Source organism: Cetorhinus maximus, chromosome 7 (assembly GCF_964194155.1).
Source record: "Cetorhinus maximus chromosome 7, sCetMax3.hap1.1, whole genome shotgun sequence".
Lineage (NCBI taxonomy): Eukaryota > Metazoa > Chordata > Chondrichthyes > Lamniformes > Cetorhinidae > Cetorhinus > Cetorhinus maximus.
Window position 1 is genome coordinate 93,002,965 of NC_135885.1, and position 25,125 is coordinate 93,028,089.

At 43.7% G+C, this 25,125-nt stretch overlaps 1 protein-coding gene across 1 annotated transcript in view; it reads right to left on the reverse strand.

The window, feature by feature from the left end:
- Positions 1-13,235: 13,235 nt before the first annotated feature.
- pcdh17 (protocadherin 17) overlaps positions 13,236-25,125 on the reverse strand; it is a 331,294-nt gene continuing 319,404 nt past the window's right edge. Inside the window, exon 4 of the mRNA XM_078545869.1 lies at positions 13,236-13,427. Coding sequence (XP_078401995.1) covers positions 13,390-13,427 — 38 coding nt within the window. The 3' untranslated portion in view covers positions 13,236-13,389. The remainder of the gene's footprint in view (positions 13,428-25,125) is intronic.

The window sequence follows — 25,125 nt, forward strand, 5'->3', positions numbered from 1 at the left end:
CAGGGGAATTGCAAACTGCTTTCACACCATGGAAATTTGATATTTTGCCTCTCTTCTGATTCTCCGTTCCCACCCACCATGAATCCTGCCACAGGCAGGATGGGAAAATTTCACCTCAGTTGTCCACCTGGGTTTAACAATGCTCCTAGCATCCTTCCCTTTCCAAGCATGGAACATGAGCATTAGTGATGACTGAGTTAAAAAGTCCATGGCCTGAGTTTTTAGGATGGTGGGGGTTTGGCTATCCGCCATCTGAAGAGTTGGTGGGGGATGCATCCCCGCTGACTCCGGCTACTCCACTGCAAATTTTTGCTCTAACGAGCATTGATTGTCATTTCGCAGGACTTCTGCCCCTCACTCGGGGAGGAAGCCCCGCCTTGGAAAGCTGCCAGTCAAGCTCTCCAGTCCCTGTAGTCTCAGGCAGCTCCCTGCAGTGGCTGGAAGAAGAACCGCCTGAGACTAAGGCCAGAATTTTCCTGACTTGCACCAAGTGCGGTGGCAGGAATGAAAAAAGATGTTTTTCCTGCCAGCCGCAAGGGTGGGTTTTTTGTTCCGTATCATCTGCTTTACACCTCATTAATTTATGCAGCCACAGGAAACACATGGTATCACTGGCGGGCGGCCTCTGAATCGTCTGCCACGCCGTTACCTTACAGTTTCCTCACTCCAGGTGCCTTACCTAAGCTACAGCAGCGCACACAGTTCTCAATACTTGCAGCCCAGGGCATGAAGACATGGCCCCGAAAGCCAAAAATAGTTCAGCGACCCGTCACTGGAATGCCTTTTGGATGCCCACCGTGATGTCATCCACCCCCACTCTGGCCATAGGAGGTCCAGCAATATCACCACTCCAGCTTGGGAGGCAGTGGCAGTGATGGTCAACGCTAATGCTGCACACAAGAGGTTGGCCATTCAGTGCAGAAAAAGGATGAATGATCTCACCCGTGCTGCCAGGGTAAGTCAACCATCTCATCACTCTAAACTCGCACACTCACAAGACCATCACACATTCACTGGCATCTCACTCACTGCCAGCTCAAGGGACATCACCACTCACTCTCTCACACATACCCTCACATCTCCATCTGGCCTCATCTCCTCTGGAGTCTGCCTCCTCAGCCCCCACCCTCTTGTGGCCACTTGCACAGATCAACATGTGCCCCCACACACCCTGGGATACTCCCCTTCCCCAGTACAGCCTTCACTCTGCAGCCTCTTACCTTGCCTGAGGCCACTTCTCCCCTTTCCCCATGCCAAGCCCTAGCCCTGCAACTGTTGAAACGCCACCCCCGCCTTACAGCTGGTCTGGTAGGTAGACACTTGCCTGTGAGTCCCCTGAAAAGCGATGTGGTGCTGCCTGTGAAGCCTGGGCTAATGACTGAGTGCTGCCTGAAGCAAGGTAGGCAAACAAACTTCGAGTGAAGTGCAGCTCCCCAAGAGCATGCTGCTTATGTACCATTGTGAAACACGTCGGCGTTCAATCACATCGACGTGAGCTCATGACCCAGAGTGGAGGATGTTTCTCAAGGGTAATTAGGGATGGGCAATAAATGCTGGCCTAGCCAGCGATGCCCACATCCCATGATTGAATTTTTTAAAATCCTGGTGAGCAGGGCTTATAATGAGATTCTAATGTTTTGAAATTAGCTCCCTGAGGTGCAGTGCCAGGAAACGCGGCCCGCCATTGACGGGTGGAGTGGACGATTGCAAGCTCGTTTTATGATGACATGAAACGTATTTTTGTGATCTCCTGGAATTTTCCATTCTCGCTCGCTCTGACGCCCGCCACAAACGGGAGCGGAAAATCCTGGATTAAGTCCCGGTAACCTGAGACCCAGGTAAGTGTAAGGGGTCCCAGGGCTGAGAGGGTAGGGAAAGCCTGGGGGCCATGAGGGGGCGGCCAGGTCTCAGGGGATAAGCGGGATAGGGAGAAAGGTCCTGAGTTCACTGGGCCTTAAGGGGAGGGAAGGGGCCTTCTGATGGAGGCGGCTACCTCCCCGCTTCTCGCCCAAGATTGAACTTTCTTTATTTTTGGGTTTCCCCCACAGAGTTTCAATCCCCCCGCCAGATTAAAAGTTGAGGCCACTTAAGGGCCTCATCTGGGGCAAGAGCAGGCTACTCATCCGAGTCCCTGCCCACCCCAGCATAAAATTACTTTGATGTTGGGGCGGGTGGGAACCCAGAGGGAATCCTGTCCCTCCAATTTCACACACCCCCCGCCTAAAAACATGCTGGGAGGGGGTTGGGGTGGGGAGTTTAAAATTCTGGCCTATGTTTTGCTTGCTAAGTCTTGTTAAGGTCATTAATGAGCAACTCGTGCAGCTTTTCTCAGCTACACTATCAAAGAAAGGTGACATTTCATTTCCCAACAGAAGTGATTGAAGCATCAGGAAAAGTTGATGGTCTCACCCAAATCCTGCTTGAAAAGTTCATTTCCTGGAGTATATTACTCAAATATAATTGTTGGTTTTGTAACTGCTTTGGATCAGTACCTGTGCTACAGTCAGTATTTCCTGATCAATTATACTATGAAGCTCAGAAAACTTGGTTTGCAGCTTCAGCCTAATTGAGAATCTGTTTGATGACAATAGTGTCAGCTTTGATTCAGTGGCTGCACTTGTGCTTGTGAGTCAGAAGGTTGTAGATTCAGACCCCACCAGACACCTGAGCACAAAATTTAGGCTGATGAAGATGATTGAACAGTGTTCAGGACCATTCACCACACCTGAGATATTGAAGCAGTCCATGTCCAGATGCAGCAAGACCCGGACAATATCTAGGCTTGTGCTGACAAGTGGCAAGTAACATTCGTGCCACACACGTGTCAGGCAATGAGCATCTCCAACAAGAGAGAATCCAACCATCGCTCTTCAATGTTCAACGGCATTACCATCACTGAATTCCCCACTATCAACATCCTGGGGGTTACCATTTACCAGAAACTGAAGTAGACTAGCCATGTAAACACTGTGACTGCAAGAGCAGGTCAGAGGCTAGGAATCTTGCGACGAGTAACTCACCTCCTGACTCCACAAAGCCTGCCCACCATCTACAAGGCACAAATCAGGAGTGTGATGGAATACTCCCCACTTGCCTGGATGAGTGCAGCTCCAACAACACTCAAGAATCATGATACCATCCAGGTCAAAGCAGCCGCTTTATTGGGAACACATCCACAAACATTCACTCCCTCCACCACCGACGCACAGTAGCAGCAGTGTGTACCATCTACAAGATGCACTGCAGGAATTCACCAAGGCTCCTTCGACAGCACATTCCAAACCCATGGCCACTACCATCGAGAAGGATAAGGGGAGCCAATAAATGGGAATACCACCAACTGGAAGTTCCTGTTCAAGTCACTCACCATCCTGACTTGGAAATATATCACCATTCCTTCACTGTCGCTGGGTAAAAGTCCTGGAACTCTCTTCCTAACAGCACTGTGGGTGTACCTACACCACATGGGCTGCAACGGGTCAAGGAGGTAGCTCACCACCACCTTCTCAAGGGCAACTAGGGATGGGCAATAAATGCTGGCCCAGCCAGCGAAGCCCACATCCCATGAATGAATTTTTAAAAAGTGGACATGTGAACTCAGTGAATGAACTCATATGCACACAATCCACAAACAAAACAAAGAATTTGTATTTGTATAGCACCCACCAAACTGCTTTAAAGCCAAATAATTACTTTTGAAGTGGTCACCATTGATTTTAGGAAAACACTACAACTTTGCATTGTGAAGAATTTTAAACTTCAGCCCAAGAAAGCTGCCATTTAATGTTGCTAGATTCTGTCCTGGGAAGCCACTGAAAAGGCACAAATGAAGGTACAGTTTGTTTACATTTTTGGCACCTTTTTGGATTTTCTTTTCCTTGCTGCAACTTAGGTTTTTGTGAACTTGTCTGTTTTTATCTCCAGCTTCTTTTACTGGCATCAATGGGTTTTCCAATGGGAGCTCTCTGAACTGATGCCTATGGAGAATTGGAGGATTGCAGAGGTCTGCCACGGAGGATAGGTTGTCGAGAGATGCTTTATACCCACCCTGCTAACAACTGAACAATCATAACTGCAGAAAGAGTGAAATAACAGTTTGGCACAGATTTTGCTGATTAATTTCTTCTTTCCAAAAGAAGGTGTGTCAACAGGCCTTGGCACTGTTGCTATATCTTTTACATTCTTCTGAGAGAGCAGATGGTTTAACATCTCACCTACAAGAAGGAGCCTCAGGCAGTGCAATACTCCCTCAGGGCTACAATGGAGTGTGGTCTAGATTTTGTGCTCAGGCCTCTGGAGTAGGATTTGAACATTTGATTCAGAAATGAGAGTGCCACAAACTGAGCCACAAAGGAAGTGAGAGAGGCGGAGAAGTTTAGGGAGGGAATTCTAGAGGTTAGGGCCTAAACAGCTACAGACACAGCTGCCAATTGTGGGGTGAATGCACAAGAGGCCAGAATTAGAGAAACACAGAATCCATGGAGGGTAGTACAGTGAAGGAGATTAAAGAAATAGAGAGGGATAAAGACATGGAGGGATTTGAGCATGAGGATGAGGATTTTTAAATTGAGGCATTGTTGGGCCAGCAGCCAACAGTTAGAGAGTTGTGATTGGATCCTGACTAGTTTTTGGGCTCATAGCAGTATTTTAGGTTGCCTTTCTCTTCAGGTTTGCTACCACTGCTTAATCTCTGTCCCTTCCATTTGTCAAATCCACTGATTGGTTTAGATTGTTTTTAAGGCTATACAAAGGCTCTCTATTTTTCTCTCTCCATTGTAATGTTCCACTTTAATTGCATTTAAATTTGACCTGCACTCAATTTCACTCTCCCTTCACTCGTGCCCTCCATAGACACATCTGAGATCATACCTGGTGCAGTCAATAATTATGTAAATGAGATTACACTGAAGCTGTGGGTGACTTTTGGGTGTGATTTACACTGGTTCTTAATCAGTTAGAACTTATGATGAAAGTCTGGTTCAATGTTAAGACACTGTTGAATGTCAGCTGAAAAGATAGAGGTCAGTAGATATACAATATATGGACTTGATGGACTGAATGGCCTCCTTCTGTGCCATAATGACTCTATATGGCTATAAGGGAGATTCAGGGAACCAACTTCATAAAACTTTCAAGGAACATCGCGTAAATCAAACTTTATAACATCCACAGTCATCATAGCACCATTTGCAGTGGTTTGACATTGTGACTGTTGTACAAAGCTGTGCATGATAGCACATGGTTAATACGAGAGAATTAGATTTAAAAATAAATGAGAGAAGGTTTATTCATTCTGGTAAAGTGATAAAATTGAGGCACTTATAATGAGAGTGGTGTTGATTCCTGTTCTCATAAATGTTACATTTGGTTCTCAGGGCCTTTATCTTTCTCTTCTCACAGTTTCCTGCCCTGTTTGTTTCTTATTTGCTCTAAGGTTCAGTTATTGACCATTTGGTTCGCCTTTCCTCTTAATCATTTTATTTTCTTGCCCTACAAACTTTATATTCCTCCTTACGATTTGTCTTAAAACATGTACTCCTTCTTCAATAGAACACACACAAAAGGTTGGAAGAACTGGAAGTTCAGTGTATTAAAAACTGTTGGCCTCACAGAACATCAGCGGATAAAATAAACTCCTTCTTTGCACCTTCCTCACAATGTAGAATAAGATGTATCAACAAAATAAAAAGAAAAAATCCATAAAACTCCATTTAGTTCCAATCCCCATTATATAGTTCACTCTTAATGTTCTCAGGGTGACTTGGGATGTCAATAAATACTATCTTGCCACGTTCCCCAGAACAAATACAAAGTGACGTTACCCTCCAAACGATTGCAATTTTAGTTATACAGTTACTTCATCTGAGCGCTTGGTTTTCAATAGTGGCTGATTCCTAAGTAATCTTAGATACTTTTTTCATTTAAAATGGAGGGGAATCTCACTTTGTATTTGATCTTGGGAACATGGCAAGATGGCACATTCCAAGTTTCCCTGAGAGCATGAAGAATAAACTATATAGTGTGGAATTGGAGACACATGAAGGCTACACCAGATAGGAACAGAGGGAAATCAATGAACTTGTTGGGAATTTACAACAACTCAGCAGTTTCCATGGTTATTTTTGGATGCCGATTCAAAAATTCCCAGATTTTTTTTGTTTTAATTCCACAAATTACAATGGGAGTATTCGACCTCATGACCTCTTTTTTGTCCTTTATCATAACCTCTAAGCTATCATATCCATCTATTGGTTACAGTCTTGTTGAGAACGCAACTTCAAAGCTTCCCTCAACATTTCGATAATGATTTCTCATGTTTCCTAATTTGCTCCTGATTAGTTAGAACTGGCATTGTTTTATGACATCCAGGATATACTCCCTCTAGCTTCTTTGCAATGGTTGTCTTTGGAGCAGAGGAGAAAGTGATCCCCTCTAGTCTCCAAACATTAATGATATATTAAAAAATTACAGGAACATTTCCTATGTTTGTAAAAGAAAATCCCCAAAAGAATGTATTTTGAATATGCAATCAGAGGAAGTCTTTCTGTCAGGTTTATGATAGCGCTAAAATGTGATGGCCAGAGGTAATCATTCCCCACAATGTCTCTATTGACTCCAAAAATGCTGATGCTATCACTACACTGCTGAATTAATTTAAAATGTATGACCTCATATTCTGTGGGTAATTTGTTTTATAGCTCAGAGATGTTCAACAAAATGGTCTCAAAGGCAATGTTTAGCTCCTTCCAATAAGAAGGTAATGCTTTCTTCCTCTGGTGCACAATAAATAAGCATTTATAAGTTGTAGCTTATATTAGTAATAGGCCACAACAGCCTAACTATTTGCTTTGAGTCATGCTTTTGCCTGCTACAAGCTGCTCCTCCTCCTCCTTCAGGTACCACACCCTAAGAGGGCATTGGTGACCATGGACTTCCATTGGATTGGTCCATGATTATACTTGGCAAAGTGCTGCAGTGGTTTGCTGTCGCCTTCTGCAATATAGCTGACCAGGAAATTCTTCCGCTCTTACCGCCTGCCATCAGGCGTATCGGAAGGATTTACAGGCTGATAATCAACCTGCGGCATTATACCAGGAATAAACTACAAAGAATGACATTGGGCCTTTTAATTCACTCCTAACAGGAGAATGAGTGTGTTACAGAGCACCTGACACAAGATTGGTTACCACAATAAAGCTTTACTTCATTGTGCATTGTGTAGCAATGTACGCTTTGAGCACAAAGAGGACCACTCTCTTTGGGCACTACATTTGCCAGTGCTGTACTGAGCTGACATATTGCTGTGAGGTTAGCTAAGGTTATCAACTTTAATGGCATATGATTAAGTTCTTTTGTTTCTAACATCCAATAAGAGGTGGTGACAGAGCGCAGTGGCAAGCCTTAGCTTCACAGTAGCCAGTCATGCCAGTTTGACTCAGCGGTCATACTCTTACTTGTGAATCAGAAGGTCATGCAAACAAGTCCCACTGCAGGGCTTGATTCTATAATCCTGGCTGGCACTGGACCACAGACTCCAGACCTCATTACAGCCTTGGTTCAAACATAGATGATATTGTAATATGCCTTTAAGGCAGGTGTGAGGAACCTTTTTCTTATCACAGGCCATTCACACATAGACAAAATCAGTCACAGGCCACACACACATAAAAACCAACTTAATTTAGATTTTTTTAGAGCGGATATATAAACGTTCAACTCACCTGCTGTTTTAATGCAATGGCTAAATTTGATATTGTTAAGTATTTCTATAGTAATTTAGCTAATGCTTTTATCCAAAGCGATATTGGTAACAATGATAATAAATGCTATTTTGAAGGTACTACTGTCATAGGTTTATATTTTTAGCAATCTTGCTGTGGGCCAGATGAAATTGAGCAATGGGCCAGATAGGATCCAGCCCACGGGCTGCAGGTTTCCCACACCTGCTTTCAGGGATAGCAGCATGACATCATTAGAAGGGAAGTGTGTCATGTGATCCAGACTTAGTTTCACTTTTGCTTTTAAGCAAAGGACACACATACACAACCCTGCTCTCGATGTCTTCAAGCTCTCTACCTATGTAGAAATGTTCTCATGTGCCTCGTCTAAATAAGTGACTCCACAACATGTTTACATAATCCCTTATGAGTGATTGATGCCTATATCATTATAACAACATGACAGATGAAAGAGTTGAATTCCAGAGGTGAAGTGAGAGTGACTGCCCATGACATAAAGGCAGCATTTTACCAAGTGTAGCTTTAAGAAACCCAGGTGAAACTGAAGTCAATGGGAATCAGATAAAACTGTCCACTTGCTGGATTCATCCCTAGCATAAAGAAAGGTGGTTCTAAGAGATCAATCACCTCAGTCCCAGGATATTGCTGTAGTCCTAGGCCCAACCATTTTCAGCTGCTTCAACAATGAAGCTGGAACTGTTCTCCTGGAGAAGTGAAGCTTGAGAGGAAATTAGGCAGAGTTGTTCAAAATCATGAGGGGTCCAGGCAGATAGGGAAAAACTGTTCCAGTTGGCGTAAGGGTCGAGAAATGGAGGACACTGTTCTAAGGTGACTGCTAAAAGAACAAAGGGCAACATGAGAAAAAACTTATTTATGCAGCGAATGCTTCGGACCTGGAATGAACTACCTGAGGTGTGGTGGAGGCACGATCATGACTTTAAGGGAACTTTATAATTACCTGAAGAGAAAACATTTGCAGAGCCACAGGGAAGAGGCAGATGAGTGAGGCTAGCTGAGTTGTTGCAGTGAGCCAGCAAGGACACAAGAGGCTGAATGGCCTCCTTCTGTGCTGTAACTATTCTATGATTCTATGACATTCCCTTGATCATAAGGTCATAAGTGGGAATGTTCACAGATGATCGCCATGTTCACTTCCATTTGCAAGTCCCCAGATAAGAAAGCAGTCCATCTCCACATGCAGCAAGGAAAGAAATTAGGCTTTGGCTGTTAAGTGGCAAGTAACATTTGCTCCACACAAGTGCCAGGCAATGATCATCTCCAACAAGCGAGATGCTAACCATCTTTTTTCCATTCAATGGTATTACCTTCACTGAATCCCCCACCATCAATATCCTGGGGGTTACCATTGACTGGGAACTGAACTGATTCAGTCGCATAAATATAGTAGCTACAAGAGCAGATCAGAAGCCGGGAATTCTGCAGCGGGTAACTCACTTCCTGACTTCTGTCCACCATCTAAAAGTCACAAGTCAGGAATGTGATAGAATAGTCCCCAGTTACCTGGATGAGTGCGGCTCCAACAACACTCAAGAAGTTTCACACCATCCAGGACAAAGCAGCCTGTTTGATTGGAACTTCATCCACTATCTTAAGCATTAACCCTCTCCAACACTGGCGGACGGTGGCAGCAGTGTGCACCTTCTTCAAAATGTACTGCAGCAACTCGCCAAGGCTCCTTTGCTTTCATCTTCCAAACCTGTGACCTCTACCAACTAGACAGACATAGGAACACCACTACCTGTAAGCTTCCCTCCAAGTCACATACTCGGCTGACTTAGAGCTACATCATCATTCCTTCACTGAGACTGGGTCAGGAAGTCTCTCCCTAACACTGTTGGTGTACCTACACCATGTAGACTGCTCACCACCAGCTTCTCAAGGGCAATTAGAGATGGAAAATAAATGTTAACTTTGCCAGTGACTCACAATCCTATAAATGGATGGTTGTGCACGTTCAGTATTTCAATGAAACCAGATCTGTGTGATACAGTTGCACATGCTGCTGCACAGCCATGTCCATACTCAGTTAAGAAGGAACATTGTCCATGGCACCAGATTGAATAAAAGCAGGGGAGGTTTCCTGAGTACCCTAGTAGATAGTTACCCTTTAAATAATAGCACTAAAACACATTGGGCTGAATTTCGTCAGGTACCCTGATGATGGAACTGAAAGCTGGAAGGAACTATGCCTCATCATTTGGGGGAGTCTGTGGCCTATTGAGCAGTTAATGAGCCACCGCTGGGGCTCCTGTCCCTTTAAGGAATGAGAACCCACCTTCTAGAGCCAGCTAATTGGTGGGAGCGGTGGGCACTGTTGAGATTGTATTCAGCTGAGATGGACTATGCCCTCGGAGCAAAGTGAGTAGGGTGGGGTCATTGCAGCCAGTCAGGCAGCCCTAGCAAGGGTAGTGCGGGCTGTTGCAGCGGGGTAGCTACTGTTGCTAGGAGACCCCTCCTTTAGGGCATCAAATGCCTGATAAGCAGGACCCCCACCCCAACCCCTACTGAGCCTGGAGGGAGGCTGCCAGGATTCTACAGGCAGTGGAGGGCACGCCTGCCATATTCATCATGCTAATGATAGGATCAGTTCAGACTCTGATATCATTCTTCATCTTTATCCTTTGGTTCCTCAAAAGGTTGATCTTCACATTTCTGGTTCTTCAGGTATTACTGGAACAGTCGCTTGTCATAAAGTTAATTATTCATGACAGCTCCCAGAGTAGCAAGCACTATCATACATGATGTGGTACCTGTACTCATAGGCATACAGCTATTAATAGTTTGGTGCCTATTTTTAGGTTAGTGAAATGGGAGTTTAAGGCCCCATATGATCATTTTCTTGCCATCAATGATGCCTTGCATTTTGGGGAATCTAGCCAGATTTGTTGCTGTGTTTTTTCTGTGGAGAAGTGGACAATTTGAGGTGCCCCAGCAAACAAGGCATCTCTGACCTGAATGATACAAGTATGTGGTGTAAATTGACTGATTCTGCAGCTATTGCCCATTGTTGCTTGAAAAACAACTCCATTACTTAAAAGCTAAGGGCAATGATCACCTTAACTGCGACTGCCAGAGTTGTTCAGTTGTTGAAGTGATTTGCAGTTCTGGCAGCAGTAAATTTCAATGACTATCTGTTTGGAGAAGCACAATATGTGCAGACAGGATTTATCCAACATGACCAGTTGTGAATGTCTGGGCCGTTGCACCTGCCTGGCAGGGTAAGGATGCATCCTCATTGATCTCTTGAGACATACATCTTGTAATCTTTATCCTACTCCAAAACTTGAAACCAGAGAGAGATGCCTAGAGATATATCCACAGTTGCTCTCATTCAAGATTTAAGATAATGGTGTAAATGTTAGAGACATCAAATGCACAGGGCACAGATACTTGGAATTCTGATATTCTGTCTTAATACCTTAACCGGGATTAGAATAATCTTTACCCTTTTTTTTTCATTAATGTATATATAGATTAGGTTGAATTTCCACCAAATATATTGAAAATGTCATCAGGCAGAAATTCATTTTGGGTAATGGTGTAGTATGGATGCTACTGCATTGATCGCTGGATATCTGAGCAAGGCTGGATATCTGAGCAAGATGTATACGATTCCATTTGTATTGTGCTGACACCCAAGACAAATATCTACCCCATAAATTGCCAATTTAGCTTAGGCCTTCCCTAAAGAGGGAAGCATATTATAATCATGCTACCCGAACCAAGCAAATAGAATTTAGAACAACAAAATTTATTGAATGAACCCATCTTTCCAGACTCAGCAAAGATGATGCCAGACAGTAATGCTGGAATGATGACTATTTGTTTCAAACATCTAAACTAGCGTAACCAATGCCTTCAGAAAGTCGCACACTAAATTACAAGCGGAATTTAGGTGAGGTGTGCTGTTACAATGAACATTTATCTACAAGTTACTATGACAATATCTTGCATTTATATATCATTTTTACAGAGTAAAATGTCCCAAGGGGCTTCATAGGAATGTAATCAGCCAAAAAGCGACACCAAGGCAAAAAAGAAGACATTAGGACAGGTGACAAAATGCTTAATCAAAGAGGTAAATTTTAGACAATGTCTTAAAGGAGGAGATAGATGTGAAGAGGTTTAAAAAGGAAATTCTAGAGATTGGGGCTTAGACATCTGATGACACAGCAGTCAATAGTGGGGAAAATAAAGTAGGGAAAGCTCAAGAGGCCTGAGTTGGAAGAATTCTCAGAGGGTTGTAGGGCTAGAGGAGACAACATAAATAGAAGGGCCAACATCGTGGAAAGATTTGAACATGAGTTTGACAGTTTTAAATTTGAAGCATATTGGATCAGGAGCTAATAAAAGACTGTAAATTGTTACCGGCACCAAAGTACCTTAAGTGTATCATAGTGCCTTAGCCATGTTCTCTTCATTACAGTAAAACAAAGTTATATTCAAAGTCTAAGGTTGCAATATAGTTGAGCAAGTTTTAAGTTTACATTTTATATTCAATATTTCTGATGATTTAACACCTTGGGTCCAATCTAGTCCTTCAGGGTAATTGGCTTCAAAGTCCTGTCAGTTTACTATCTCTGGGAAGCCTGCAGTGAGTTGACATCTGTGACCATTGACTATTTCTTTCATTGTCTTCTTCTCTCTCAAGCTTAGCTAACCTTCATGTACACTTTTCTCCACATCATTATATTATACTGATGTCTCACAATAAGAGGTGTGATGCCAAAGCTTTTGGTCTTGCACTCATCAAGACAAATGCAAGAATGCTAAATTTCAAATGTTCGCAAGTTACACTGCTGGAGAAAAGTGCTGACTGGTTGGCAAGTCGACTCTGATTGGCTGGGGCATTGCTGAGAAAGCAATGGGGAACTATGGGCTCTCCCAGCTCCTGGGTAATTCAATTAAAGGCTTAAGGCTTGAACACATTCCTTTTGTTTACAGAGAACAGGTCCCTGTGTATGAGTGTATGTCACTTCTATCAAGTTTAAATGAGTCATGTAACAAGTTCATTCAATTATCATACATTAGTTGTTAGTGTAGCTATAAGCACACTTAGAATTATTCAGCAAGTGCTACCCAATCATAGAGTCACATCTTACAGTAGACATTTTGTTTTGGGCTTTGCAAGTGTGTTTTGCAAAGACTAGTTGAGTATGGTCTGTACTCTGCCTATCATGAACAAAGGAACATGCTGCTTGATTTAATCAGCCAATCACTGAGATGTACTGCTAATGTGCTTGGCATTGCACTGACGTTGAACTTCGTGTGTGATGTTGCTCAATTACGTGGTAGGTAGAATGTCCTGGGCAAGCTTTGGCAACACGCCTCTCTTTTCAGCAATATTCAAATTCTCACAATATGCTTGGAAACATGAGGCCCATGACCAGGGTATTCCACTCTACTGGTGGTTCTGTTAGTTAAAACTTTAATCCCTTTTAATCCCTTTTAATCTTACAAATTCAACTCTTCAAATTTCTCCAGAACTGTTGTGAACACTTATTAAAACTATTTAACTTCAGGAACTCCCCAAAAATTCCTGCATCTGCTTTTCTTACAATCTCATGAGATCTTGAAACTGCTTTTCATTCCTTTGACTTGATTGCTTCAGTTGGTGTCCCCTGGCTGGTCACATCTGATGATTGAAATGCTTGACAGCTTGACTGGCTGAGGAGAGACAAAGAGAATGGCTTTTTAAAAAATAAATCTTAACACTCCCTGAGAATGAACTCTTTCCTGGGATTCAGTCTCATTGTTCAGTTCAGAGGGTTAGCAAGGCCATTTGAAAACCCTTTTCAATACATCAGTCAATTTTGATAGGCATATGTCAGAAATTATGATTACATTTTGATGACAAGTAGAACTCCAAGGCTAGTTCACACATCTTAGAGCCCCTTAACAATCCATCTTCACCAGAGGCTATTATTCTGACTAAGGATGGCTCCTTAAAACCTTTCTTGTTTTATCTTGTAGGCAGCTTCCAAAGTTATTCCATGACCTATCTTTCAAGCTAAGGATTGGTCTATTACTTTGGCGGCCCCAGGATTTCTTAATTATAGATTAGGCACTAGGAATGCAATTACCCAATAGGTACAAGAAAACATTGAAGATGGGCTTCAGAAAGAAAGACCATGCTTGATAAATTTGAGGAGGTGACACATATGGCAGATTGGGGAAATACAATGCAGATGTGGTGTACATGACTTTCAGAAGTTCTTTGATAAGGTATCTCACAGGAGCCTATTGGAGAAGATTATATGAAACTCAGAAAGAGGTAGGAAATTGAATTAAAAGCTGGTTGGAAGAGAGGGAAAAGCCTAAGATTTAAAGATGGTTTCTCAGTGGGTAGCCGTACCCTACAGGGTTCCATTCTGGAACCATTCTGTTCATTGTGTACATGAATGATTTTGGATATAGTGGTGCCCAAATTTGTAGGAGATATTAAAATAGGAGACATAATAAATTATTTTCAAAACTAAAGATCTTTGTAAGGTGGTATTGTTAAGATGATGGAATGGCCACATAGTGTCAGGTAGAATTCATTGGCAATAATGTGAGATTGCAAGTCAGGAAGTCGACAGGAACCTGCTGACTTTAAGCTAAGTGAGTTATTTTGTGAAGGGGGAAGCCCCAAGGGACAGACTTATCTGCAATTTAAATATGTTAAATGTTCATTAGCTGCAGTTTTAACTCTGAATTCTGACATCAACTCTGTCTACACAGATATCCTGGGCCTTCCAGAACTCACCAGCTAAAACAATGAAAGAGAGCAATGGGAGTTGATGGGGCTGAGCAACTGGCAGGCAAGAAAGGTTTTAAATAAAGAAATATGATAGCTGTTTCTTTACCTAAGTAAAACGTTTTTGTTCTCAAGGCTTCTGAGCATCTGCTTTCACTGCTTTTGAGGAGATTTCCAATATGTTGAAGGTCATTTCCACTACAATCTGGTTATTTGGAGGGGTTTTTTAGCCTTTGATATGCATTTCACAGCCGACAGCCTTCGCAGCAGCATGGGAGCTGCTTATGCAGTCCTATTTTGAACCTCAGATGAAGAAAAAGAGCAACAGTAGCAACAACTCCAACAGCATCAGAAGTAGCACCAGCTGGAGGAACAGCAGCTTTTTCCTGAATTCCCTATCGCTTCATAGAACAGAGGGGATGAGCACAAAATTCCAGTTTGCAGGTGGCAATACCCGGAACACATGGTATACAGGCAGAGGTACAGATTCCTGGATATGACTGAGCACCAGTGCAACAGGAGGCTTAGACTTTCCTGTCAGGTGTTCACTGACCTTTGCAGCCTCCTGGAAGAAGACCTCCTTTGTGTGGCACACATTGCCAATGGTGGTCAAGGTCACTAGAGCCCTTAATTTATTTGCTTCAGGTTCTCTTTATTGATCTGTTGATGACATTTCTCGAATATCACGATCTGCTGCCCACAAGTTCATCTCCCAGGTAACGGATGCCATGTTTGCTAGGGCTGCCACTTGCATGAACTTTGCTATGGATGAGTCCAGCTGGAAAGAGAGAGGTCTCAAATTTGCTGATATCCCTGGATTTGCACACGCTCAGGAAATCATAGGTTCCATCCATGTGGTAATCAAAGCACACTCAGATCACTCAGCATTATTCATCTAACATTAATGTTCAACTGGTCTGTAACTACAGAAAGATCATCATGCATGTCTGTGTAAGTTACAACGCAAGCTTCCATGATATGTTTGTTCTGCACCATTCAAATCTACCACAGATATTCACGCCTCAGAGCAGCAGATGGCTTCTTGGAAAGAAGGGCTACACTATAAAGACATGGCTGATGGCATCCATGAAGAATCCTACCACCAACACTTAGAAGCCAGATGAGCACAAGAATTGTAATTTAGCAAGCAATCAGGATGCTGAAGATGTGATGCAGTTGTCTTGGCTTGTCTGGGGGCACCCTTCAGTTGCTCCAAGTTAGGATTTCGAAGATGGTAGTGGTCTTTTGTGTTTTGCACAGTAGTACACAGCAGTGAGGTCTGGGGCTTGAGAAGGAGGAAGGTGATTGGCACTCTTTGTTAATGTCTTGTCAACTACATTGGTAAGGTAAAGAGAAACAGTTGATGGGAACTAATTGTCTGTGAGCACACATAAATAGAGGATTTAAAAGGAGAATACTGGGTTGTGTAGGAGGACAGTGTGAGACTGAACAAGTCAGTAAGTTGTCACAATCAAGAAAAGCTCTGTGTCTTGGTTTTGGCTTCACCAACTGGCTTGGATGCATTAATACCCTTCATCAGAGAAAGAGGGAGAGCAGGAGGAGGAGCAGCAGGAGGAGGAAGAGCCTGATGTGGTGTGGGTACCTCTAGCCACACATTTAGCTGCCAGGGATGCCTGAGATGGATTAATGCAGGCACACTTCAGTTAATCTGAGGCAGTGCAATCATCTGGCATAACAATTCTGAACTCAGTGCACTGGGCTCCCCCACAAAAGCCCCCAGTGTAAAGCAGTCCCGCAGTCAAAAATGTATCTCTCTCACAGATTCTCCTCTTTCACTCTCATCATACCATTCTTCAAAAGGCAGAAAGAAACATAATAGGTGCCAGGAAAGTTGGGGAGGATGGGACAATGGAGAATTGAAATAGAGTTTATGGGGAGAATTTTCTCCCCATTGGGGGGGGTTGGGTGGGAGCGGGCACGGGCGTGTGTGCAGCCGATCACCCACCGCCCGCGATCGGCTGGGCGCCGCCATTTTACATGGGCGCCCACCCAGCGTGATGCGTGCCCGGAAGTGTTGAACACTCCCTGTCTGGGCAGGGGGGGGTGGTTGCCTGAGTCGGGGCCTGCGCTCTTTCGCGTACGCACACAAAAGAGCACAGAAATCTCCCTGAGGCACAGAGCTGCCTCAGGGGGATTAGTTTAAGTTCAAAAATATTTAATAAAGGGAAAAAAAAAAATTTAAGACATGCCCCCTCGTGTCAAACTGTCACATGAGCTGGGACATGTCTATTAATTTTATTAAAAAATTTTACAAGGCTTTAAAAAGCTTCATAAAACCTCATCCCACCGTGGATGAGGTTTCATGATAAATGCGAAGGCTGCCTGGGCTCTTCGCCTGCCCGCCAACCTTAAGGTTGGACAGGCAGCTCAGTTTATTATTTCAATTGATAATTAACTGGCCTTAATAGGCCTTTGACAGTTCAGCAGGCGCACAGCCGACTCGGCTGCACACCCTCCAAACTGAAAACCTAAATGACGCGCAGTGACGCCGTGACGCATTCCCAATGTCACCTCACGTCATTTTACGCCTCGGAAACGGGCCCCGCCCCCACTCGCCAAGCCGAAGATTCTGCCCTATAATTCATAAACATCAAGGAGAAATGTGACAATGTAAACCTATCATTAAACACCCAAGTGACCCTTATGCAACCACAAACCCTTTCCCTGCCTGATTGGAGATAACAGCAGCAGTGGCAGAGAATAAGAAGAGAGGAAACTGGGGAACACACAAACCTGATCAGGGCCACCAGCAGCAGCAGAAGAAGAAAGAGAGAAGGTTAGAGAGAAAGTGGGTGAGAAGCACAGACTTGATCAGTACATTCCCAAAACAGCAAGAGGTAGGTGATTGGTTGGTGAGTATTAAGAAAAAGCTAAGGCAGTGGTTTAAACTGAGACCAGGAAATTATAAAGTAATGTATTAAGTTTATAACTTAACTAGTTAAACTAATTAATAAAATTTCAATTGAGGTAAGTATAACAGTAAGGGAATTAGTATTAACAGTACAATGACAGAGCAAGTCTAGGGTCATTAATTAAAATTAATAGTTTATACGAGGTATTAACTAGTTTGTAAAGGAGGGAATAAAAGTGTTTTCTTGGACAGCTGAGACCTGTTGCTTTCTATTACAGCATCCTGTGGGAAGCTCAGGACGCTTCAAGTGTCTCGGAGGACCACACGTGTAGTGACTGTCTCCAGTTGCTTGAACCCAAGCTCAGGATTTCATAGCTTAGGGGCAGCAGGAGTCATGGTGGAGCATCAGGAAGAATGAGCTTTTCCTGGATTGTATATTCCAGGAGGTGGTCACCCCACAGACAGTTCAGGATAGTTGATGGGTGGCCATCAGGTACAGGCAGGAGGTGCAGGAGATTTCAGGATGTGTGTCATTCTCACAGCTTTGAAGGAATCCAGTCCAGATCATGGCACCAATGGACAAGGGAATGCATAGGAGGAAACAACAAAGAGTAGAAATGTGGTCATTCTAGGAGATTACATAGTCAGGGGGACAGACAGGCATTTCTGTCATCGTGAATCCCGCATAGTGCGTTGCCTCCCTAGTTCCAGGGTAAAGGACATTATGGAGAGGATGCAGAATATTCTGCATGGAGAAGGGAGTGAGTTTGAACTTGTGGTACATAATAGTATTAATGACATAGGCAGAATAGTTATTGAGATTTGACAGTCGGGGTTTCAGGAGCTAGGGAAGAAGTTAAAAAGTAGGATCTTGAAGGTAGTAATCTTTGGGTTACTCCCAGTGTCATGCAATAGTGGGGATACAAATAGGAAGATAGGGAGGATCAATGCATGGCTTGAGGCATGCTGCAGGAGGGAGGGCTCCAGATTTTTAGGACATTGGGACCAGTTCTAGGGCAGGAGGCACCTATTCAAAAAGGATGGGTTTCACTTCAACAGAACTGGGACCAAATTCTCATGGGATTGTTCACTAGTGTGTTTGGGAAGGAATAAAATAAATTGGAAGGGGACCAGCATATAGAAGTGGAAAAGCTGAATAAAGTGCATAAAGGAGTAAGAGTGTTGGGTAGTGCTAGAGAAGGAAGCGGTACCATATTAATTAGGTACAGACTAAGTAGGACAAAAAGAATACAAAGACATGTTTACAATGCATGTAAGTAAATGCACAAAGTGTGGTGAATAAGGTTGGTTAGCTACAAGCACTAATAGCCATGTGGGAATATGATGTAGTGGCAATAATGGAAACCTGGCTTAAAAGTGGTGAGAACAGAGTGCTTAATATTCAAGGATAAAAAGTGTTCAGAAAGAGAGGGAGGGGGGAAAAGGAAGGTGTGGTGACTGTAAGTTTGAGGGAAGAAATTGTAATGTTGGAAAGAGGATGGGCTTGATGGGACAAGGACAGCAACTATTTGGGTAGAGTGAGAAGCACCAGGGGGTATTCCATAGACCACCTGGTAGTGAGAGAGAGAGATAGAGGAGCAAATCTACAGGGAAATCAGAGATGTGGCAGAACTAAAAGGTGGTGATATTGGGGGATTTTAATTGTCCAAATATCAATGGGCATAATGTTAGGGGAGAAGGTAAGGAAGTGGAGGAATTTTCGAAATGTGTTCAACTGCAAGGCTACATTAGAGAAGCTGGGGTGTTTTCCTTGGAGCAAAAGAGAACGAAGGGAAGTTTGATAAAGACGTGCAAGATTATGACAAGTTTAGATAAAGTCAACAAAAAAAAGCTGTTCCCATTAGCTGATGGTACAAAGACTAGGGGACACAAGTTTAAGGTTTTCAGCAAGAATACAAAGGGGATGTGTGGAAGAACATTTTTATGCAGTGAGTGGTAATGACCTGGAACTTACCACCTACGAGGGTGGTGGAATCAGAGGCAATGAATAATTCCAAAATGAGATTGGATGGATACCTGAGAGAAATAAAATTGCAGGGCTACAGGGAGTGAGTTAACCCTTCTGAGGAGTCTTTATTTTCCTCCGACATTACTTCCTGAGGGACACTTGGAGGACCTCTGGGAGATGAAAGACATGAATAAGGACTTTTTAAAGCAAGTGAATGGGACTGATAGTATTGCCCTACAGAGAGCTGGCATAGACCTGATGGGCTGAATGGCCTCCTTCTGTGTTGTATTGAATCAATGACTTCTTACTACCCCAAAATGGTACAAGCCTTGTGGCTCCAGCAGAGCTCGAGGTAGGCTGTTTATTTCCCTGCTCTGACTGTTCAGATGCTCTCGGCTAATGCCCTTTGGGTTTTGGAGCCTCTGAGGGTCCCCCCATCTCCACCAAGGGGCAACATGTGGGACCCTGACTTGATAGGGTGGCAGGAGAAAGGGGTCAAAAGTGGAAGTGCATTGAGCCCAGTCTCCATTTCCATGTGTCCTGTCTCCATCTTCCCTCTCAAGGCTCATGCACACTTCTGTGCAAGCAAAGAACTGGAGAGCATTTTTCTGCACTTCAGTGAAATACTGAGCGGCCAACATGAGGTTTTCCTCAATTTTGCTTAAAGTGGCAGTCTGAGTGTGCAGGCCATTGGTGAGGGCCAGCACGCACTCTATTGCCTGCTGCATCTGATGCTCCATGCAGATGACCATTATTTCCATGACCATAGACATGGAACTCTGGTATGTCAAGGCACTGATGTTTGACTTGGACTCCTCCAGTCTCTCTCCACTGGTGTACAGTGTCTCCGGAAATGCTGACAGGACCTCACAAATTTTCTGTTGTTGTTCCAGAATTGTCCTCTTCGTTGATGACCCCCCCGAGGCTCAGCATTTCCATCGAGCTGCATGAACAGAGTTTGGAGAGACCTATGCCTTCAAATGGAATCTCTTCTCTTCTCTTCCTGCCTCCAGCATATACTCCTGTCAGCTTCACCATGTGACAACCCAGCTGAGAGGCTTGGAGGGCCCACTGAGGCGTGTGTATCTGAGCTGGTGCAGCATACACATGAGTTGTATGATGTGCACTCTTGGAGTGAGTTACCCCTCCTGAGGAGTCTTCATTTTCCTCTGACATCACTTCCTGAGGGACACTTGGAGAACCTGTGGGAGATGAGAGAAATGAATGAGGACTTTTTAAAGTCATCATTGTGCGAATGTGTGCAGATATTTCGCTGTCTGCTGACATTAAGTCAACATGAGTGAATGTTGTAAGCCACGTGATATTTAATTCTGTCACTGGGTAGCTGAGATGTACAGCAGGGCTATACTCACTGAAGATCTTATTAACAGCCTCAATGTAAATGACAGAAGGTAACCTTTGTAAGATTTGCTTCGCAGGAGTGAAAACCAGAGAAATGGTGCAGAGGTCACACACTCAATGCGTGACACTGCTGATCTTCCAGTGAATGAGAGGTTTGTACTCTCAACTCAAATAGTCCTAATGAAGATCTGAATACTGAAAATAAATTATGGGGCAGAATTTTCCCCCCGTCGGGGGGGGGAGGGGCGGTGGAAGTTGATGGGTGGGCACGTACGGGTGCCCTTCTGATCGGCACCCCCGATTGGAGGCGTGGCGCCATTTTACGTGGGCGGGCCAATTAAGGCCCACCCAGCATGACGTCTGCAGGGAAGCGCTGTGTGCTCCCTGTGCCGGCGGGGTGGGGGGTGGTGGGGGGGGGGGGGGGGGGGGGGGGGTGGGGGGTGGCAGGGGGGAATGCCTGAAATCAAGAGTGCGCTCTTTTGTGCATGCGCACAAAAGAGCGCACTCATCTCCCTGAGGCTAAGTGCTGCCTCAGGGAGATCGTGATCGCCTCTCCTGTTAACAATATTAAAAATAGAAGAAAAAAAATGCCCTTACTTCGTAATTTCCATAACAACTTTATTAAAACTTTTAAAACCCTACAGGAAACCTCATCCCGCCAGTGGATGAGGTTTCATGTTTTTCCTATTTGTCGCCGGGGTTCCTGGCCTGTCCGCCAACCTTAAGGTTGGACAGGCAGGTCCACTAATTACTTTAATTGCTCTGTCAATGGCCTCAATTGGTCATTGACAGGTTGGCAGGCACGCAGCTGATTTTGCTGCGCCTCCGCCTTCCTGAAAATTTAAATGGGGCGCGGTGACGTTGGGAGTTCCGCCTGACATCATGCCGCATCATTTTACATGTCAGCGAGCAAGCCCCGCCCCTGCTCACCGACGGTAAAATCCTGCCCATGGATAAAGTCTCAAACCTGGTTCAAGTGTAAAATAAATGACAGTGGGCAGTAGTTAAACATAAATAAATTAATGATGTGAGGCCAAATTACTCACTGCTCCTCATTGTGGATAATATTTATCTCATACATTAACTATAGTGTATACTTGATGTTAAATGGTTAGTTAAAAAATAGTTTAATAGCATTCTGAGTTCACTACTTTATATGGTACTTAAAAAGCTGGTGTGCTTTTGTCAGTATAAATTCTGCAATTTGTCTATATGCATTGCTCACTCTATGTTTGGTGCTTAGACCTAGACTAAATTCCTGTTCGGTTGACATGGTGAAGGATAATTATTGTATGAATCCCATAGCATTTTGAGACACACTAAAATAGGCCTGAATGAAAGGCTGTTGTAACAGTGAACTAGGTGTCAAACAGGTCAAGAGACTGTCAAACATGATATGAAAAGCATTCTAATTTTCTGTTCCAGCTTATTACTGTGTTGGCAATTGCAATTTTCTTCAACATTTGTCGAGGAAATAAATAGGCCCATGGACTTTGAGACCACAATGGTCTATGGCTTGCTACATATTAGTGATTTTTTGATTTGACGCTTCACATGAGTTTCCAATATGCATGGTTGGTGGATGAGACCCCTTACCATAGGTGTGAATTTGGGAAATTAGAAATTGCATACGTCATTGTTCAGGATAACGAGTGATGAAAGTGATACAGCGGAAAATAAGTTAGCAGAGAAGAGAACACAAGAAAGAAACCCCTGGGGCTGATTTTTACTACGATTGGGCGGATGTGCACCTGCCCTGATTGAGCGTGAAATCACATGAGATGACGTCGCGTGAAGGTCCCGACGTCATTGCGCACTTGCGCGATATTTCGCTCGGGGCGTGCCGCAAAATTCGGAAGCGCGCCGGCCAACAATTAAGGGGGAAATTAAGCCCAAATAGCGCAATTGTCTGCTATTTATCGTGGCCTGCCCAACCTTATGGCTGGCAGATGAGCGAATTGGCCAGGCAGCCTTTACATTTTTCATGAAATCTCATCCAAGGGCAGGACGAGGTTTCCGTTATGAAATAAAATAAAAATAAAAATCTGTGAGCAGCATTTTTATCATCTATATTTTCAGGTGCCTGATTGTGATGCTCAGACATTTTTTTTCTGCTTTTTAAAACTTTATTGGAACACTTTCGGGTCTGCAGCCCTCTAAGGCAGCTCTCTGCCTTCAGGGAGCTGTCTCTCAGCGCTTGCCCATGCCCGCATTGACGATATCACCCACCCTCCTTCTGCCCCCACCCCGACAGTGCTGAGCTTTTCAGTGCTCACTTTATGCTGGCTGGCCAGCCAGCATGAAATCACGGTCGGGGCCGATCGCGGTCGGCAGTCTGTTTCCCGGCCGATCTTGGGCCCGCCGATCTTGCCCACCCACCAAATTAAAAATTCAGGCCCAGGCGACAAAAACCATGCATGAAGCATAGTAATTACCTGACAATTTGTTTTATTTTTCTGTCCAGCACGTTTACTTAACACCTCAATGGTGCGAAATTGTATTTATTGTTCAAGTAGGGAACACAGACGTAAATGTAGGCTAGGTATATTCAGAAATTTTAAAAAAAGATATTAACTTGAACGGAAAATGCGGATATTTTTATATTATATCTGATGCTGTGATCCAATTTTTCCATCACGTCCTTGTATTACAAGTTATTCAATCCTCCATCTAATAGCATTCACCTTCTTAAAGATGATAGCTTAAAACATTTTTAGAGATTTTTTTTTTCTGAATCTTTATAGAATACAAAGAATTTATGTATTTTAGTTGCGCTCTTGACCACTCAGGAGCAGCGTTTTATAAAGTCAGAAAATACTTTCAATGAATCAAAGGATGTACACTCTCAGGCAGGGTAGATTTGGTCTCCATGGCAACTCCATCCAGGTTGTTCAGTGCTCGACTTCAAAAATGAACTTGGAACTGCAGGACAGCAGTTCCTCCATTCCTGATGACAGCTATATGTGGATAATGAATATCCATCAAAGAATGAGAAAGACATACTGAAGGCTGGTACAGTAAATTGCCTCATTCAGATCATGTTGCTTTAACATTGTGAATATAATGGGGCCGATACGCACACTTAGTGTTCTGCTTTAGTGTTGTTTCATGCCGGGCCTATGTAGCATTGTGTGACCTTATTTGCGCCATTTTGGAGTAGGTGCAAGGAGAGATGCTCTATAGCATTCAAAGCAACAGCAACTTTTTCTTAAACCACTGCTGTACAGTTTTGTGTGAAGAATATCTATAGCCACAGTTCTTCAAGGATGAAGTTGAAGCTGGTACTGCTCACTTTTGTGCAGTACAGGTGCAGTCCCTGACTCTGCAATCCTATTTTAATTTTGGAGCCTCAGGTGTGCTTGCTGTGGAGCTTAACAGGTGAGGCAGAGAGGCCATTTTAAAGCCAGTGAGAGGCCTAATGCTGCAGCTAAACCTACTTTCCTTGTCTCAGGGACTTGCTTGAGAGAAAAGATTCAGAGTACAGTACTTAGCCTTCAGGACCCCAACTCTGGAATCTTCTGTTTAATGCTGAGCCCCAAGAGTGGCCCTTGAGCAACTTTGTGGCAGGTGAGGCAGAGAGGCCATTTTAAAGTCATTTGAGATTGTTTCAGGCTTGTGATTTAGTGCTTCAATCCTTTGGAGTCACTCTTAAACATGTGTCAAAAATGCCCAGCAAGTAATGGTAGTGAATCTGCTGCTTTTAAGAAAACAAGAAAAACTATCACTTTAGCAATGAAGTTGGAGGTTTTAAAATATCTTGAGACCAGAGAATGAGCAGTTGATATTGGCAGTGTGTTTGTTCTATTGATGCTGAGAGCAATTCTTGGTAACACTGATAAAATCAAAGTGCACAAAGTGTTACATCTTTAAGTGCTAGCAGGGTAAATCGGTCTAGATGCATGGAAAATATGAAAAGACTCTTGACAATCTGGATTAAAGACCAAAACCAACGCAAAATGCCTCTTCGTTTGATGATCATGCAAGCAAAAGCTTAAAATTCTGCCTGATGACTTGCAGAATGAGAAGTGTGGGTGGTTACAATCAGAAAGTTTCAATGCTAGTCACGGGTGTGTTCAAACGTTTCAAGAAATGCTCCTATATGCATAACGTTAAAGTGAACAGCAAAGCTGCTGCTGCCAGTGCTGAAGGGGCTGGTGAATTTCCTGCCTATTTGAAGAGAAACATTGAAGAAGGTGGCCACTCACCGAAACAATCCTTTAACATTGATGAGGCAAAGCTTGATTGGAGCCTTAGGCCACAGGGAACATACATCTCCAAAGAGGAGAAGGTGCTACCAGAATTTAAAGCTGCCAAAGATTGCCTGACTGTTCTGCTTGGTGCGGACAGTGCAGGGGGCTTCAAGTTTAAGTCCTTAGTGGTGTACCGGTCTGAGAAGGGCTTTGAGGGGTTATTCCAAGGAAAA